The sequence below is a fragment of the Hirundo rustica genome, chromosome 20 (genome assembly GCF_015227805.2).
Source record: "Hirundo rustica isolate bHirRus1 chromosome 20, bHirRus1.pri.v3, whole genome shotgun sequence".
NCBI classification, from domain to species: Eukaryota; Metazoa; Chordata; class Aves; order Passeriformes; family Hirundinidae; genus Hirundo; species Hirundo rustica.
Window position 1 is genome coordinate 7562014 of NC_053469.1, and position 18183 is coordinate 7580196.

Sequence of the window (18183 nt, forward strand, 5' to 3'; positions counted from 1 at the left end):
CCCCCATTCCCCACTCCCCACTCCCCATTCCCCACTCCCCATTCCCCACTCCCCATTCCCCATTCCCCATTTCCACTCCCCATTCCCCATTCCCCATTCCCCATTCCCCATTCCCCACTCCCCATTCTCCACTCCCAGCAGAAGCAGCAGCACAGTGTGCAGGGTGTAATGAAGGAACAGTTCAGCAACTTCCAGCTTTTCTATTAAAAAAGACAGCTAAAGCCTCCACCTGTTTAATAACACACTGGAAATACAATTTGGACCTCCAGAGCTGAGCTCTGGGACCTGCCCTCATTTATACTGAGTGAGCAGTGATCCTTCCTTTGGCTGTAACAGCTGAAAATTTGCCATGGATTATCCAGCCTGATTTGTGGCTTCTGGATCCAAAGGCAGAGGAAGGACCCTGAGCCACGGGCAGGGTGTGGGGTGGTGGCAGTGGGAGCAGGATTCTTGTCCTGGGGGTTGGTAGATCCTGATTCATTTGTGCTCCTGCAGCAGCTGAACGCTGCACAGAGGCGTGTGCAGGACCTGTGGAAATTGCATCCAGCTCCGGGTGCAGTTATTTGTCAAACTTGGTTACTTTGGTTGACTTTGGCTTCATGCTCAGCTTGAATCCTAACTTAGCTGCAGCAGGGTTGAGTGGATAACTGTGTCCACCTCGGATGCTTTGATCAAAAACACTTTTGGCTTTTAGACGGTTTGATTTATTTTAGCAGCATGGTGAAACACACACCCTAAAGAGGGCTTAGAGGTCTGGGAACCCTGTTCCCCCCACTCCAGGCATTTTATCAGGTGTTTCTCGTTCCATGGGAGTTAGCCAGGCTCGGCATCCCCCCTGGCTCAGCATTGTCTCTGGGAAGGATGGGGACAGACTGAAAACAACAGAGATGTTTGGGGGGGGCCAAAGAAGGAAGGTGGATGCTGTTGGGGAGAGGGCAAAAGCTCCTGAAAACCTGTAAGAGCACAGCAGGTTCTGCTGACATTTTTTGGAAGCCCCACTAGTTGTCAGCTCATGGTTCTTGATAGAGGAATAGATCCTAAACCCTCTGACCAGGGGTGATGCAGTCCTCACTCCTCCAGCAGACTGCAGCACCCAGCTGACCCCGTGCTGGGAGCCTTCCTATCCAGTTTCCAAAACTCTGCCAAAGGGGCGTAGCTCACCCTGGGAAACCTGTGGAAGGCTGATCCCCGCTCTCTCCTGCCCTGGATCTCTCCCCAGCTGGTGCCACCACTTGCCCTCTCACTTACTGAAATAAACCTCCCAATAAACCTCCCAATAAAGTCTCGAGCACTGGCTGTAGCTGCTGAAAGTCCAGGATTGGAGTCGATAAAATCAATATTTCTCCAGGTTGATAGAGTTCCTTCTTCTGATGCCAAACTGACGGAGCAGTAAACAAGCCAGCAGACAAAATAAACCCTCCTGCGCTGTGGGAAGGGGGTTCACCACCCACCACCCCCAGCCATCGATGTGGGGGAGGCGTTTGGACCACGGGACGCTGACCTCTGTAGGTGTTTTTTCTTTGCCCGCTCTAATTTCTGTGGCAGGAGCCAAGCTTGAGCCGATGCCCTGAGACTCCCAGCTCTGCTTCGCAAGCACTTTGAGATGTCTCTCATTTGCAGAGCATATATTTGTTATGTAATAAGCGCCAGGAATTAATGATCCACAGCACGGCTGGGGAAACTTGCGCACTAAGCACCCAAGGAAAAAAATAACTTTTCTTTTTTTAAAACCACTGATGGAGCCATTAGGACCTGTGTTTTCTTGCACTGAGACCGCCCCAGCCCCCAGGCACGGAAGAGTCTGAGCAGGGCCAAGCGCTGCCATCCCTCTCCCAACTCTTTCCCTTTGGAGCAGCAATGTTCCTGCCGCTCTTGTTATGAATCATGAGGTTAGCAGCTTTTGACAGATCATAAATCAGTGCTTCCAAGTCGCTAGGACAAATCCCAGGACATTTAATCTTTAATATTAGACGTGTTTGAGGCAGTGAATATTTCATGAAGGTGCTGTTGCATTTTAGCACATCATTAGCCGTCTCTTTTCTTCCCCCCACTCTTTCCTTTTTTTTGCTGCCTTTTCCTTCCCAGGCGTCTCTTCCTCAAAAATCTCAGTGGCTGAATCCCCATCTCGCTCCCTCCTGACAATAAAGCTCTTTACTGTAATCCTTGTGAGGCATTTTAAGGACTTGCCTGGGATCCCAGGGAGCACGCAGGTAGCTGCCAGTCAGCACTTGGCACCGTGAGGGGGGCACCCAGCTCCCCAGCATCCTCCCCAGGTCCCCACCTCGGCAGTGCTTACAGCTCAGCTTTGCTGCACCGCCAGGCACCACGGGGAGAGGAGGGGAGGGTGGAGGTGGGGGGGAAACACTGGCAGCAGCTTGTAGCAGAAATTCCACGTGCAAATCCAATTAATCTTTTGATTTTGCTGTTTCTTGCTCGGGGTTATGTATTTCTACCAAACACTGAATCAATTTGGGCCAAGTGCGGTCGGGTTTCTGGTGTGGGAAATGTCTTCTCCTGCTGTCAAAAGAGAGGAGCGGGGTGAGGCAGCGCCCAGAGAGCAGAGGGGAGCAGGGCTGAGAGCCCCTTCGCTGTGGGATGGGGACACAGCACGGGAACTCTCTGTGGAGGGTGGAGGTTGGGGGATTCTGCATCTTTCAGTGGCACTTTGGGCTGCAGGAGACTCTGCTCCCTTGCCCTGGTACCAGATGGCAGAGCAGAGGTGGGAAGGGGATGTGAGATGGGTTTGTGGTGTCCACCTTGGGGACTGTGCAGGGTGGACACTGCTCTGGTCAAGCAAGGTCAAGGTCCCTGCTGAGGAGTGAACCCCTGGCTGCACAGGAGCACTGGTTAAGGACAGACCTCTGCATCATGAAACCCCAGCTACTGTGCATGCTGGACCATGCAATCCCCTCCCTGAGAATAACTGCGGGTTTCTTAGAGCTTTCCACATCTCCTTCTCCGCACCTCCTGGGGCTTTCTGGAGTCCAAAGTGCTCCAGAGGCACCAGAGCGGCTGTGACAAAGCACAGGTGGGCAGCAGGGGAGGAGGGCCAGTCACTGATGTGCCAGAGACATCTCACCCTTCCCTGCTGTGTCCTAGGAGAGTGCAGCTGCCACGAAGGGTACGCCCCGGACCCCGTCCATCGGCACCTGTGTGTGCGCAGCGACTGGGGACACAGCGAAGGGTGAGTGGGGACCCCACGCTCCCGTGGGGCTGAGGAGCCCAGCTCTGCTCCCTTGGGTGATCACTGTGCCGCTTGGCCAGCCCAGCCACGTGCTCAGCTGCGTTTGCCCTCTCTCCTGCCAGGCCCTGGCCCTACACGACGCTGGAGCGGGGATATGACTTGGTCACGGGAGAGCAGGCGCCAGAGAAGATCCTCAGGTGAGTCAGAGGAGAGTTCAGCTGGGGCATTTGGGAAGGGAGAGCCACGAGGACATCCCAGTGGATGCACCCTCTTGGTCAATCCCAGCTCATCCTTGTGCTGGTGAGGGGACGAGTGCCTTTCGTCTGTGACGGAACTGAACGATTTGTCCAAGGAGGGTTCCCCTTGACCCTTCAGCAAACATGAGCAGAGCGTGGGCAGAAACTACTCCTGGAATAAAGAGTTTTCCCATCCCCATGTTCTCCTGTCACATCTCAAGTCATTCCTCTCCCATTTGGCTTTCAGGACAAGACCAAATCACTGACTTCCCTCATGGTGCCACCACTGCTCTGGTGGAGAGCCACCATTCCCTGTGGACACCGTTCCTGTGTGACATTTGTCCTTTTCCCAGGTCCACCTACAGTTTGGGCCAAGGGCTGTGGCTGCCAGTCAGTAAGAGCTTCGTGGTGCCCCCTGTGGAGCTTTCCATCAATCCCCTTGCCAGCTGCAAGACAGATGTTCTGGTGACAGAAGATCCGGCAGATGTCAGGTAGGAGGCAGATTTCTAGTTTTCTTCATGCTTGAGTGCCTAAACTGCTCTTTAAATTGTTATTGAAGATGCAGTAATTTCTGTGATGATAGGTTTGATTAATTTCCTTTCAATAAGAAATCTGATGTGATTGCTCTCCAGGCTCTTTGGGCTGATGAGTCTAGGCCAGGCCTGAGTGTGTAACTCTGAAATCTGCCAGTGCAGGCAGGTGAATTTGTAGGAGCCTATGGCAAGGGAATTTGGGAGTGGCTTAAATGCCATGTTAGACTGCAGTGCTGAAATGGATGCATTTACTGGGCTGGAGGAGCCCAAACTCATTCCTGTATCACACCCACCTGGCCACTGATACCTGCTGGGATGCTCATGAAGGGTGAAAAGTCATCTTGCTCATCCAGTAATTACACAATTAGGGGTTGTTTTTCTTTCCTTTTTGGTGTTCAGTGGATGCCTGGACATTTCACTGATCACCTTGGTGGTGGTTATCCTCTTTGGTCTGGTTTACAAGGGTTTAACTGTAAATTATAAGGGTTTAACTCTGAAGGTATTTAGTGTGTATTCCCCTCTCTCCCCTTACATTAAGATTGAGCTTGTGACTGTTGTGTGCCAGGGAGACTCCGTGTTCCTTTTCTCCCTCCCTCCTTCCCTCCCTTCCCTCTTGCTGCGTTCTCCTGTTGGCTCCAGACACAATTTCCTGATTTGCAAATTCTTGGTTGTGTTGTGAATCATCTCCCTGGGCACCAGCAGGATCCTCGTGTCTCCCAGCCTCTTCTGTCTTGTCTTTTCCCAAGGTGATGAGGAATGGATTTCCATTCTTCTGTCCCATCGTCTTGGCAGGGCTGCAGTGAAAACAAGTGCCTACAAAAGCTATGGCAGAGCCAGGACTGGCATCTAGGATGTTCTCACTTCAGTGTGTGTGTTTTTGTTGCTAATTAGCGCTTGTTCCCTTTCTTGTGGAGAGACTGGTGGTACATATCCATCACAGTTTGGCTCTTTTAGGAGCGTTGTTTTTTCTTGTCTGCAACAACTTCTGCTTTTCATTTGAGAAAGGGATGGGCTGCCTTGGTTTATGTTAACATTTTCCAAGCCAAAGTGCCAAGAGAACATTATTTCTTTCTTTCTTTCCTCCTCACGTCTTCATTAAAAGTGCCTCAGCGAAGGTAGAGGCTCAGAAGCTTGTTTTCTGCTCCAGTGCAGTAATTGTCTCCGGGCACTGCTCCTTGTGGAAAAGTCTCTGTCGGGATGGATGAATGCCAGGCAGGAGGAGGGGAGGTTTTGGCACAAGGCTGTTGCCTGCTCCCCTCATAAATGGAACCTGAACTGAGAGTTCCAGGTATAAATATTAGAGTGGCTCAGGTAGAAAAAGGGAGGTGCGAGTTCACGGCGCTTGTATCTTACACACAGGAGTTGCTGAATTATTAAAACTTTAATAAACGCAATAATAAATATTTGATGTTGAATTATGGAAGGCTTCACAGATACTGTAAGAAGTGCAAAGCAATCTATTATTTCTACATTAGAACTGAAGCACTTCTCAAACGAGGAGCTGCAAGCTCGGGATCCCCAGCACCCCAGGGTGGGTGGAACCCTCTTCTGAGGTTCTTGGGTGCTTTCATGCAACAAGAAAGGAACTATCAGGGCTGCTTATCTTGCAGCCTCTTCATTTTATCTCTGGACTGACACAAGCAGCTTCTGAGGGCAGCAGTTTTGGTGTTCAGATGTTCAGGTGGTGATCCAGCATCAGAGGTGAGCCTGTTATGTCCACGGTGCAGGTGTTCAGACACAGCTGTCCCTCCCTCTGCCTGGAGAGCTCCTGTCTCCTGGCTCTGGGACTGTGGCAGCACTGCTGTCCCTCCATGCTGGGAGCTCCCCCAGGTGAATCACAGAATCATTTGGGTTGGAAAAGACCTCAAGGTCTGAATCCAACCCGTGACCAATCCCCACCGTGTCACCCAGACCGGTGCACTGAGCACCGAGTTCAGTTACTTTTTGAATATTTCCAGGGATGGGAATTCCACCGCCTCCCTGGGCAGCCCCTTCCAACGCTTGACAGCCTTTTTCCAATGAAGAAATTCTTCCTGAACCTGCAGTGCTTGGGCTTTAATGCAGACCCATCTCCATGTCACAGGGCAGACCCAGGGCTGTGTTCCACCAGCTCCAGCACGGCCGTGCCTCAGCACCCGGCGTGCCCCGTTTGCTGTCCTGTGACACTCTGATGGTGGCTCAGTGCTGGGTTTCTGCTGTGTCTGTGATAACGAGCGTGCTGCATTCCTGCAGATCTTTCATTAGTCTGACACCTTTGGCTCTGGGGTCACTCGTCTTGAAGAGTTTAATGGAGGGAAATGGCAGAAAGCCTGCTTTGGAGAAAACAAGTGATGAAGTCTTTACAGCTCAGGGGGTTAAAGGTTCAAATGTGGTCTTGTGTTTTTATGAAGATGCTTGAGATGCAAAGGGACAGGTGGGGCCCGGCCTCTCAGCAGCTCTCTGGGGAAATGCTGACTCCAGTGCTGTTCTCCATGTATTTCACTGCTGGGCAGTGCAACAAGCTGTACTTTGGTGGGTGGGAATGAAGAATCCAAACCTCCCCCCTGCTGCAGCCAAGTCATTAGAGAAACTTCCAGCAAAGGGAGCCAACAGGCTCCGTGCAAACATCCCCCTCGGGTGCTCCAGGGGCTTCAGGGGACAGGAGTGTGCAAAGCTTGACGCTGGAGGTTTTAGGACTGCACGTCATAAGTTAGGAATGAGAGTGCTTAGAGCTAATGAAACTTGCATATATAATTTATCAGTGACCATATTGAGCATCCCTTGCTCGACCCCGGGGTCTGATCCTCTGCACAACGATCACATCAGTCACAGCCTGGGACAGTGACAGCCACGCTCACGGTGATGTCCTTGTTGAGATGAGCCTGGCCAGCAGGGCTCTCCCCACAGCCTGGGCTCCCAGGCTGGGCAGACTGTCCTTGCAGCACATCCCCTGCCAGGACAAGGAATACATCCCACTCCCACCCTGTCTTGCTTGTTTTCAAGACCCCTCTTTGTTTCTACTCCCATCTCTCTCTTTTACCTGTTGTACCTCTCTTATTTCTCCCATAACCTGGTGTTAAACCCAGCAGTCTATGAAATGTTGTTAAACAAATTACTGTTAGGTGTTCAATCCTTCTGCTGGCCTTCACTGGACACCTTGCCCTCTCCATTTGAGCCTTTGGAAGGTGCAGCTTGCCCTGTGGGTCAGGAGTTGCTCTAATTGTGGCAGTTTATGGGAAGGACCCACAGCCACAGCCCCGATCCTACTGCCCCAGCGCACAGCATTCCTACAGGGATAATGAAAGTATCCCTGCAGGGGATAATAAAAGCATCTCTGCAGGGGTTGATAAAGGCATCCCTCGGGGCACACAGAGCTGTGGGGCACCGAGGGGAGAGCTGGCCCTGGAGGCAGAGCGCAGCACTGGCAGACGCAGCCCGGTGGTCACGGTTCACTGTGCCACCCGCTCTGCAGAAAAGTTGGTAATTTCTGTTGAGCAGCCATAAATCAGAGGCACGAGCCTCAGCTGCTGCCTGACATGACATACAGCTCTATCGTTATGGCAACCATAGAAACAAATAAAAGCCTTGCCTTCGCTTGACAAGCCTTTGAGATGTCCTGATGGAGAGACAAGTGTTCAGCAGCAGAATGAATTCTCTTGAACTCGCTGTCGATTCATCTTCGTTTTGCTCCCAAGTGAGCCCCTTTGCTCTCTGAATTCTTTGCTAAAGTACAATCCACCGGATTTCATATTTCTACTTTTTCTTTATTTGTTTGTTGTTTTTATTTTCAATTCTGTCAGAGGCAGAACACTCTGCTCCCCCTCTCTGTGCCCTCATGAGTCCTGTCTTCTGTCAAGGATGGGAGCAAGGCTTTTTCTCCCTGCCCATGGCATTCACCAGCCCAGCTGTGCTGTGCTCTTGCAGCCTCACTGCTGCTCCAGCCTTACAGGGGTTTTGAGTGATATTTTGAAGTGGTTTTGCAGTGGTTTGGGCACTTTTGATTTTGCAAGTCAGTGGTGATCACTGTGGTGTGAGGCTTCCTGGGAGTGGAGGAGAATGAAAAATGAAGTTGTTGAGAAAGGCAAAGGGAATCTGGGCCAGGAGAGTGTGGAAACAGCTTTGCTGTCCCTGCTGTTGCAGCAGCAAAACTCATCTGTCCATGCCTTAACCTCCTTCCTGATCTGCAGGGGCACAGATGAACGGCTGCAGCTGCAGGTGAGCATCCCTCAGGGTCAGGATGGGGATGGGGTATGGCATACAGGCAGAGGGCACCCTGCCAGCTCCTCTTGCCATTTGTGCAGGGGATGCCATGGGAACTTGATCTTTTTTCCCTTCTTGTCTTTCTGCTGCCCCCCAGGAGCAGAGCAGGCCGTGATTTCTGGGTGCTCAGTGCCACGGGGACACAGCCAGGAGCATGGGGGAGAGGGGAAGCTCCTTTTCCAGGCTGTTCCTGCGCAGGAGCCCGTGGCTCTCCTGCTCCGTTGGGACCAATAAAAAGGTGTAAGTGGCTGCAGTCGATGGCCATGATGAATGGACAGCTCTGCATGATGGAGCAAATTGATGATTGCATCAGCAGGCACAACTCACTCATTTCTGCAGAGAGGGCAATTCGTTACTGTGCACATCACAGAGACACCGTTGTCCCCACAGGTAACGTCCCTGTGCTCTGGCCTGGGCTTCTCATCACCCCAAGATTCTGCTGTCCCTCAGAAAGTGGTGGAGAAGCATCTTTTGGTGCTTAACACCGGGATAGAGGCAGCCTTTGGCCTCATCCTCTGCAGAGCAGGGTCAGGTGCTTTACAGAGAGGCAGCCATCAGCCCCTGCCCTGCAGCTGTCAGCTGAGCTCGGTCCTGGCTGCTTACCAGGATTTTTCCTCCTCCCTGCCTCCTGCTGTGATTTATGAGAGCAGTTAGAGGAGTCAGGTACGTCTCACTTCGCCATGGGGTGACTAAATGGAGATGTAATCTTGCAGCAGCCACCGAAGGGTGTGAGCAGCAGAGTAAGAGAATTAGGGGAGCAGCGTGATGGGGAAAGAGGGAAACCTCCCCCTCCCAAAAGAAAACCTGGGGCTGAAATCACCCAGGAAGGACCTAGGGTAGGTCAGAACTGAAATGTGGATCACCCAGCACCACTGGGACAACGCAGGGACTTCAGTGCCCTCAGCCTGTCTCTTCCTGGTCCATCAGCAGCCACGGCATCCTTCACACCCAGAATCCAGGGAACATTTCAGCCTTCCCTCATCCCAGGCTATTAGTAACTCCTGCTGCAATAATGCTGAGCTTCACTCTCCGTGCTCTGCTGTGTGAACTCACTGCGTTTTTGAGGTCTTGATGCTGCGCCGTAAAACTGCACAGAAAATGATCAAACCTCTTAGGGACAGGGGATGTAAATTCGGGCCTGGCTCGTAGGCAAACCCATCACAGGGAGCACCAGCATCAGCTACAAGTTGGGCAGCTGAGTGATTGCGTTTCCTCTCGTCCGTGATGCTGCAGAGCCCAGGAGGGAAAAAAAACCCCAGCGAGTGAACAGATTTTGTTTATATGTTTATGGAGACAATTAAAAATACCCCACACTTGCCAAACCTGCGAACGCTGTCTCACACCCGGAATGACTCCCTTTGATGTCTCTGGGATCTCCCGTCACCGAGTAGGCTTTGGCACTGCGGCTTCTCCATATTCTCCCTGTGGAGCTGCTGCTGGAGCTGCGTGTCCGTGCACCCATCCATGTGGGATCTGTGTGGAGCAGGATCCTGCCGGCGCTGGGACAAGCGGTGGTGCCGTGGGTTTGGAGGGGGAGGCCGGGCTCTGACACACTGTGAACGCTTTAGCAAGGAGGGTGATGCAAGGCAGCAACATCAGACCTTGGGTTCCTGCCTTGAAAGGTGTTTTTCCCTCCCAGTTTGATGTTGCTATTTGTTTTTCTGTCGCTGCCTTTGCTTTCTGTTAACCAGTGGCTTGAGTGTGCTTTGTAGCTGCCTGTTCAAAGCACAACCCCTCGGCCTCTCTGTACTGTTTTTCCTGAATTACAATTTTTTACTCCTATTGGAGTTTTATTACCTTTGCTTTTGTGTGCATCTCCTGCCTGAGAAAGGGACTAGAAGGTCTGGGGGAGGAAGGACCAGGCAGCTCAAACCCCGGGCCAGACAGGGTGCTGGGATGATGCCCAGGTGGGGCAGTGACACTGGGAAATGCCTTTTCTTCAGTTATTTCTTAACCCAGCTCAGTGGAAAGAACTGGCACTATCCAAAAAACAGTTCCAGTGAGATTTCAGCTGCCTAAAACTTGCCTGATGTGGACGGGATCTACTCTTCCTTCCCTGTTTTTATGTCCTGTAACTATTGCAGGATCACTTCAGCCAAAGGACAAAACTAATAAAATTCAGTGGAGCCAAAATGTTCCTGGGAGTGTGCCAGGAGCCTGTGACAGGCTTCACAGCCAGGGAGGAAAAGCCACCTCTGTGAGGACGACAGGAATGGGGATGGACACAAACAGGGCAGCTTTGTCCTTCTGCTTTTAGGGCACTGCAAGAAGATACTGTCCCTTGCAGGCTTGGAAAGGGCTCTTTGGAAAGGGCACCTCACTGGGAGCTCAGGGAGAGCCCCAGACTCCCTTTTTCCTGGTAAAGCCACACTCCACCACAGAAGAGAGACCTCTGGGTTGATTTTTATGGGGATTTATTAATTGCTAAAGGCAAAGAGGGGATGCACATGCTGCTACAGAGGAACACGGTCCCACTGTGGAGGGATGAGGGACGGCGGCTCAGGCCAAGGGGCAAAGCTCCCGTTTGATTTTCACCCCAGGGCAGCCAGGACTGGGCACAACCAGTGACCCAGGACGCTTGTGCTCCATGAAGGTGAGTGAAGTTAATTGGTTTCATCTCCTGCTCCTCAGCAGCAGGGCCAGGGTGATGTTTCCACTCCTCATTGCAGTGCCCTGCTGCTCTCACTGCTGCCCTCCAGGGATTTTTCTCTGCTCCAGGACGTCACCCTGGCTCTTGGAGTGATTTATTAGGAAAAAAATGCCCTTTTTGCCTTTAGTGCAGCACTTTCCAGGCACCTCAGAGTAACTTTGCTCCTGCAGTGATGTTCCTTCTCATTCCACAGTTCCAGGATGCAGGAGAGACGCTCTGCAGACCCTCCCTGGCCCTCTCACCTCCAGCCAAAGGAGCAAAATCAGCTGGGAATGAGTTTAGAAGCACCAAGAAGTTCAGTGCACGGTTTACAGGCAATGCCAGCATTGCAGAGAGCAGGAATGATGTGTCCTGTGTGGTCTCTCCCGCTGGCTCACAAAACTTTTCCATGCTTTGTCAAGGCTGGATCAGACTGAAAATCCACTGCCTTTTGCCTCCACTCTTGCACAGATTTTATACCATTCCCTTTTTGTCTGTGTGTTTGGTCTCTTTTCTGATCTAGATGTTTTGAGTTCTCGTCAGGGCTTTTTTCTAGCCTCCCCAAAATGGGTTGCTGACTGCAGAGCCAAAAGCAAAATCTTCCTTGACTTTTTGCTGTTGTACATGTTTCAGTCCTGGCCATCTGAGTGGTGGTGATGCTTTCCTGGGCACTTTGATGGGAAACTTGACTGTGTTAAGCAAAATATTGTTTTCAGGGACTAAATCAAAGAGCAGTGCAAAGCTGGAGAGGTTTGGAAACAAGGCTTGGGAGTGAGCAGGGGGAAAATAACATCAAGAAAATCAAGAAAATTAGGTGAAGCCTTGCAAAAAAAATAATCCCATCTTGGGAATTGCCCTGCTTTCACTGCCTGAAGAATTGCTGTGCCATAATCAATTCAGCTCTTGATGTCTCCTGCGGTGTTTTTGATATTATGAGATGCTATTGACTGCAGCCAAGCGCCTTTTATCCAAAGTTAGATGGGTGCAGTTGGGGACACGCTGCCACGGGCTGTGCCACGCTCAGGGTGCGCCAGCAGTGCTGCTCTGAGTGCAGGCTGGCATGGCAGAGCTGGGAAGGAGGGATGGGCATGGACCACAGGCTGTGTGAAATGGATCCAGTGCCTGTTTCACCCGCAGCAGAGGGAACAGGAGCGGCTCACACGGAGCAGGCTGGAGAGGAGGCCTGCAGTGGATGAAGAGCCCCCAGCTGCACATTCAGGAGTGTTGGCTCAGCAGCTGGATGAGTTTTGGGGCAGAACAGGAGGCCTGGGCAGCACACAGCGGAGTTCATCCCAGATTCCACAGGGCTGGGTAGCTCCATGCAGACCTGATGTTTCACTTTACGTGTCAGAGCTGTCCTCTGTGTGTCCCAAGCTGGGGGAGTGTCCCCTGCTGCTGTTCTCCCTCCTGCCTGCTGGCTGTCCCCCTGTCACCGCCTGGTCACATCCATCCCAGCCCTGCCACGGGGCTCTCTCGCAGCAGCAGCTCGTGGGGAGCCGTGCAGAACCCAGCAGCACGCAATTAAACCCCAGCTAATACTTCCCTGCTTCTGCCGAGGGCTTAAAGTGACACAAATGAGGCAGCTGAGCATTAAGGCAGGATGCTGTGTAAATATGCACTGAGCTTTTGCAGGGAGAAGTCTCTTCATTCACTTCAGTCCACGTTTCCTCTCTTTTATTATTTTTTTTTTAATCAGTGTGTGTCAAACACAGAGCTGGAGGTGTTAGTTCTGACTGTGGGGGCTCTGGGTTTGGACTCTGGGCTCTCTGGGGCCAGAGCTGAGGAGTTTGAAAAGAGTTATGATAAAGTTGTCACTGGATAAATAAATGGCTCATCAGCTGATGGAATCATAGAGGCACAGAATGGTTTGGGTTGGAAGGAACCTCAAGGATCATCTTGTCCAAGCCCCCTGCCCACGGTGGCTCACACCCCCCTTTGCTGCTGCTGCTGGCTCCAGTTTCCATCCTGCAGCTCCCTCAGGGAAGGGAGAGCTCTGGGGGCAGGGATGGTGCTCTGCTTACTTGGGCCAAGGATTTAGCTGTGTTGGGAGACCTGGCTGCTTCTCTTCCTTGCAGGAACTTCTCCAGGGCTTCAGGGAGGAGCAGATCATTCCTACCTGATGTGACCATAGGCAAATCCAAGCCAACACCTCCTGCTCTCCTGCCTGGTGCTGGGGGCTGTGTCCAAGGGGAAGGAGCTCTCCTGGGTTTGTGTTGATTTGCCTCAGTACCAGACCAGGGGGGTGAAATGGCTTTTTTGGGGGTGTAAAAGCCATAATTTTTGCCTGAACGCAGCTGATAAGTGATACTGACAGAGGAATAGCGTTGGCAATGCTGTTGACCTGAAGGGCTTTTCATGGCATCTCACTGGGAGCTCAGGGAGGGTCACAGGATCCCTTTTTCCTGGTAAAATTGGGATATGCTGCATCACAGGCAATTAGTTATAAATGGAAAGCTCCTCTTTTCACAGAATCATAGAATACCAGGTTGGAAGTGGACCCCGAGGAATTACTGAAGCCTGCTCTATAGAAAGGGAAAAGAAAAGGAGCTTTTAGTATGGAAAACATCACTGCAGTACAAATAGCACCTGGCTTGCTTAAAAAGCACGAGTGGGCAGCAGATGGACTTGGAAGCAGCAGGGGTTTGCTGGATGGGGGGACACCACCTGTAACTGGGGAGCAGCCATGCCAATCTGCTGCATTCCTGTGTGGAAAAGAAACCACAGAAAATCCTGCATGGAATGGCGGGGATGGGAGGCTGTTCTGTGGAGGCTGGACATTGTTCTCCATCTGTCCCTGTCCCTTGGTGTCATTCCAGCTGTGCAGCTGTGGGTGACAGGGCGTGCAGAGAGTCGGGAGCCTTCCCACAGACACCCCAACCAGCCCTCCTACACACACACATCCGCCCTGAATCACCAGGTCAGGCAGAGTATTCCCAGAACAGCCCCAAACGATCTCATTTTTGGGGAGGGTGTGGGTTTGGCTGTGCAAAGGCCAGCTGGAGTATCTGGGGTGAGGTCCCTGAGCTCTGGCCTCTCGGCAGCAGCTGTGACAGCACGACCCGTGTCAGCGTGTCACCCGCTACGACGGACTGTGAGCTTTGCAAGGCTCCTCCAGGCTGTCCTGCCCTTCCAGTGGGAGCAGGGCTGGGAGAGGTTTGGGCTGGGAGGGCTGGGGCACTTCAGAGGGAGCTGAGCTGGTTTGCAGGGCCAGCACAGTGCCTGAACTCAGCATCAGTCCTGCAGGTCAAGCACTCACACAGAGCGAGGACGCTTCCTCAGAGCAAAGCTACAGAAATAAAACCCGACAGCAAGTGCTGGGCGACCTATTTAGGAAATCCAGGGCTCTGCTTGGACTTGATGCTGCATGTTCCAGGCAAAGTCAGCCCCACATTCCTCTGGGGATGAGCTTGGGGCTGATGTGGCCACCCAAGGCAGAGGAGGCCACACCTGTGGGTGGGCTCTGCCCCAGGAACAGCCCCCACACCCGAGGGGAGCAGGGTCTGTGCTGCTCATCCCTGCTTGGGACGCAGGAGCAGGACATGTGACATCTTTCAATGGCACAAATGTGCCAGGGAGCTCAGGGAATTGTAGATCCCTGCCCACCCTGGGGGATGGAATTAAGGGGACAGCCAGGATGCCGGTCACAGACACGTACACCTCCGGGGTGGGTCGCCTCACTCCGTCTCAGTTATCCTGGGACAAAACCTTTTTTGGTGGGATTCCCTCTGGCTTGGCCAAGATGCTGTTAGTAGGGAGATGGCTCTGGCACTGGGGATGGCACCAGGCACTGCCACACCCTGCTCTTGCTCTCTGAGCTGGGCAGTGGGAGCCTGGAGGGGAAAAGAATTCCTGTGACTTTGACACGGAGAGACTTTGCTGCCAAACTGCTCCATTCTCCAGCGAGAACAGTGGTGTGAAAATCAAACAGCACCAGGGCCCAAAGGGCTCGAGAAATGGTACAAAAAGCTCCCTGTCTCATCTCCCAGCACATCTCAAAGGCTGTTTTTGTACAGTCTCTTGGCCACCTCGTGGTTTCGTGTCGATCCTTATCCGTGGCTGCTTTACTTGTAACTTCCGTGCATCGCTCTGTCAAGAGATCTGCTGAAGTCCAGAGGGATCAGGCATTTCCCTTTCCTAAAAAAAAAAAAAAAAAAAAAAAAAAAGAATGTTGTCTTGTCACAGAAAGATAAGGGGTGAATCTGATATTCTTCAAAATCAAGAGGTAGACGCGGAGGGAGGGGACAGGGACCAGCGTGTCTGGCAGGAAGTGTCACCTCTGTCACTTGTCCTGCCTGGGTGTGCCTGTGGATGGGACTCATCCCTGTGGGAATGTGCCAACCCCCCACTGCCTCCATGAGCTGCACAAGCTGCCATTGGCACTTCCAAGAGCTTCCACCGGCTTCGAGGCCTCCTGCCTCACCCCATCCCGAGGTGTCTGGTCCCCTCAGTGTCCCCTTCCAGTGCAGAACCCCCTGCCCACCCTGGAGCCCCCCAAGTAGGAGGAGCTCCTGCCTTTCCTGGTGACAAAATCAATACCAACGGCTTCCATTAATATTCTAGGAATGGCAGAGAAGATTGACTGCCTCATTAGCAGGCATCGTGTGAAACTCTGACAATAATTAACAACTCAACGGTCTTATTTGCTGGCCTATCACAGAAGTATTCAATCAAAAATGTAATTTGCTCGACGCTCCCATTTACCATAAAGAGAATATTCCTTCAAAGTTTTAAACAGACTAATTAAGAGGGAAGAAATACAGGGGGAAAAAATTATTAACAGTATAGTTTTAATGGGAAATTACTGGAGCGTATTAATAATGCAATAACCATTTTTAACAGCTGTCTGTCAGTTTGTGGGCCAGGGTAATTAAATTAGTCACTAAAGGGTCACTCAAATTAGGTGCCAGAGAGCGGGGCTAACGAAGGCACGTCAGGAGGAATGCTCTGGCACGAGGAGAAGGGTGAGATGCTGATGTTGAAGTCAGGGTCCCCCCAAAATCCCCGAGGACCCTGCAGAGGTGGCCGTCCCTGGTCTCACGAGGCAGCAGCACCTCCTTGGTTTAGGTGTGCCAGGAGAAGGGAGGAGCAGGGCAGAGCTCTGTGCTGGCAAAGGCTGGGCTGTCTCCAGAACAGTAATAAGGAGGAAGAGTCTGATGTGAGCATGAGCATGGCCCGGGGTGGCCTCCGTGACGTCTGCTTCAGCCTGATGCTGCTCGGGTTTTTAATCTCTCTTCCAGAGCCAGAAGGCAGCGATGCAGGGGATTTTTGGCAATTTCTTTCAAAGCTTTTATATTCTGAGGGTTTCAGGCTTGCGTCCCCCCCTCTTCCTCCACCCCTTCGCCCCTTCTGAAATGAATTGCAGTTAATTTTGGATGTTGTTGAGCCTGGAAACGCATCTTTCTTGACGCCAGCCCATTAAAAAAATATATTTAGTTCCATAAAGCAAAGCCAGCTGCCAAGGTAACGTCCTGCTGGCTCCCCCGTGTTCCAGGCACAGAGTAAGGATTTGGAGAGGTTGGATTTGCTTCTGTGAGCGCAAGGAAGATTTTAACCCCACCAGAGAGGTTTCTACCTGAGAAAATCATTCTGTCCTGCCTGGGGAGGTCTTGTAGGGAGTCAGGGTGCCCAAGGGACCCGGCGTGCTTGGGTCCGCAACCAGGGGTTGCTGCTGCAATTCCCTTTCCTTCTCCCCTCCATCAGTCAGGGTGTGGATGCCTCTGGGTCTGAGTGGGAAGGGATTGCACCTTCCACTGTGATTTTTTTTTTTTTTTTGAGATTTTGTCCATTTTCTCCATTTTGTATTGAAGTAGGACCTTTTCCATAGTGTGGCTGTGTGGAAAAACAATTGGGCACAAAGAAGTAATCAAATCCTAGAGGAAAACACCCATCCATCAAGAGGTACCAAGCAAAGGGTGGTTGGGGTGTTTGGAGGGCACAGAGGCCTCTGAGACCATGACCTACATCATGCAGAACAAGGCATACATTTCCATACATTGGCTGCACCTTTGGGCTTTTATTTGGGCAACTTTCCTCCTCTGATTTTATGTTTTCTCACTCTCAGGACCTGTAGGTGGCAAAGGGGATGGCAAAGCCTCTGTGTTCCCCTGAGAGGTTTCAATTTTCATGAATCAACAGAAGGGTTTTTTCCATAATTCTTTCTCACGTCCTCCCCATTTGGAATTTAACTGCAGAGGTGCTCTGATCTCTCTGAAGTGCTTGGGGCTTTCTGCTGCTCTTTTTCAACCATCAAGACATGTCCAAAGTTAGAAGTTGCTTTAAGTGGGTGATATGGGCAGAAAATGTGCTCCACACATGGGAGTTAAATACCACCCAGTGGAAGCAGCTCTGGTTCAGCTCTTGGCTCCTGAAATCTCTTCAAGAGGAGCACGAGGTGAAGGGAAATAGTAAAACCCCTCAAAACCCACCAAAATATCCCAAGAACAGAAAGATCTCCAAAGCTGTGCCCACCCTTCCTGCAGCCTGGGTGGGCACTGGGGCAGCGTCAGGCCCTCCTCTGTCTCCACGAGAGGGGGAATTACAAGCCATATAGATTATTTTAATGGCCGTATTACTTCCAACTGTGCCTCCACCATCTGTTCTTCCCCAATTACAGATGCAAAAAACCCAGCATGTTTCCCCATTCAGGCTGTAGAGGATGAAATACAAGCGTTGTTAAAGGGTGTATATTCTCCCAACGACGCAGTTGGCACCTGTGAAGTTTTCCCGGTGCTTCCGTTGGGTTGGGATGCTCAGCCTGGCCCCTCTGCTCTGCATCCCGGCCCATGCCTGGCTCCAGGGTGGCAGAGGGAGCTGTTAATAAAAGGCAGAGGCTGTTTTGCTACAAGATTTGTCTTAGCTGTGTGGGGCAGCTGAATTATTAACGCTGGCCAAGCGTCTCAAGTGCTACAAAACTCGACAAGAACCTCTTACCTCCGGCGCAGTGATAAACAGGATTGAGGCACGGTGGGAGGGAGGGAATTAAGACAGGACATCAAAGACTGGATTCCATCAAGTAAATCATGCCATTGCTCCAGTAAAAGAGCCCCTAAATATTTTATTAGGGATTTTCAACAACTACCAAAATTAAGATGGAAGGGATGAATTATTAAAAAATAGATTAACTAAACCAGCCGCTGAATTAAACATGAAAGGTGCCTGTCGGGAGGAGCGCGGCCACCGTGTGCTGCAGGCATCTCAGTCCTCCAGCCAGACACGCTGGAAGGGTCTGCAGGGGGTGAGTGGCTGTGCTGGGGGGCATGGAGAGCCACAGGCTGCTCTGCCGTGCCAGGATGGCAGTGCCAGGGCACGGAGAGAAGAATGGGGTCAGGGAAGCAGAATGCCAGGGGCTGCAGAGGCATCAAA

General features: G+C 51.8%; 1 protein-coding gene across 1 annotated transcript in view; it reads left to right on the forward strand.

The window, feature by feature from the left end:
- Positions 1–18183, forward strand: part of ASTN2 (astrotactin 2) — a 291732-nt gene that overhangs the window by 111285 nt on the left and 162264 nt on the right. Inside the window, exons 6-8 of the mRNA XM_058423166.1 lie at positions 3100–3184; positions 3307–3381; positions 3774–3911. Coding sequence (XP_058279149.1) covers positions 3100–3184; positions 3307–3381; positions 3774–3911 — 298 coding nt within the window. The remainder of the gene's footprint in view (positions 1–3099; positions 3185–3306; positions 3382–3773; positions 3912–18183) is intronic.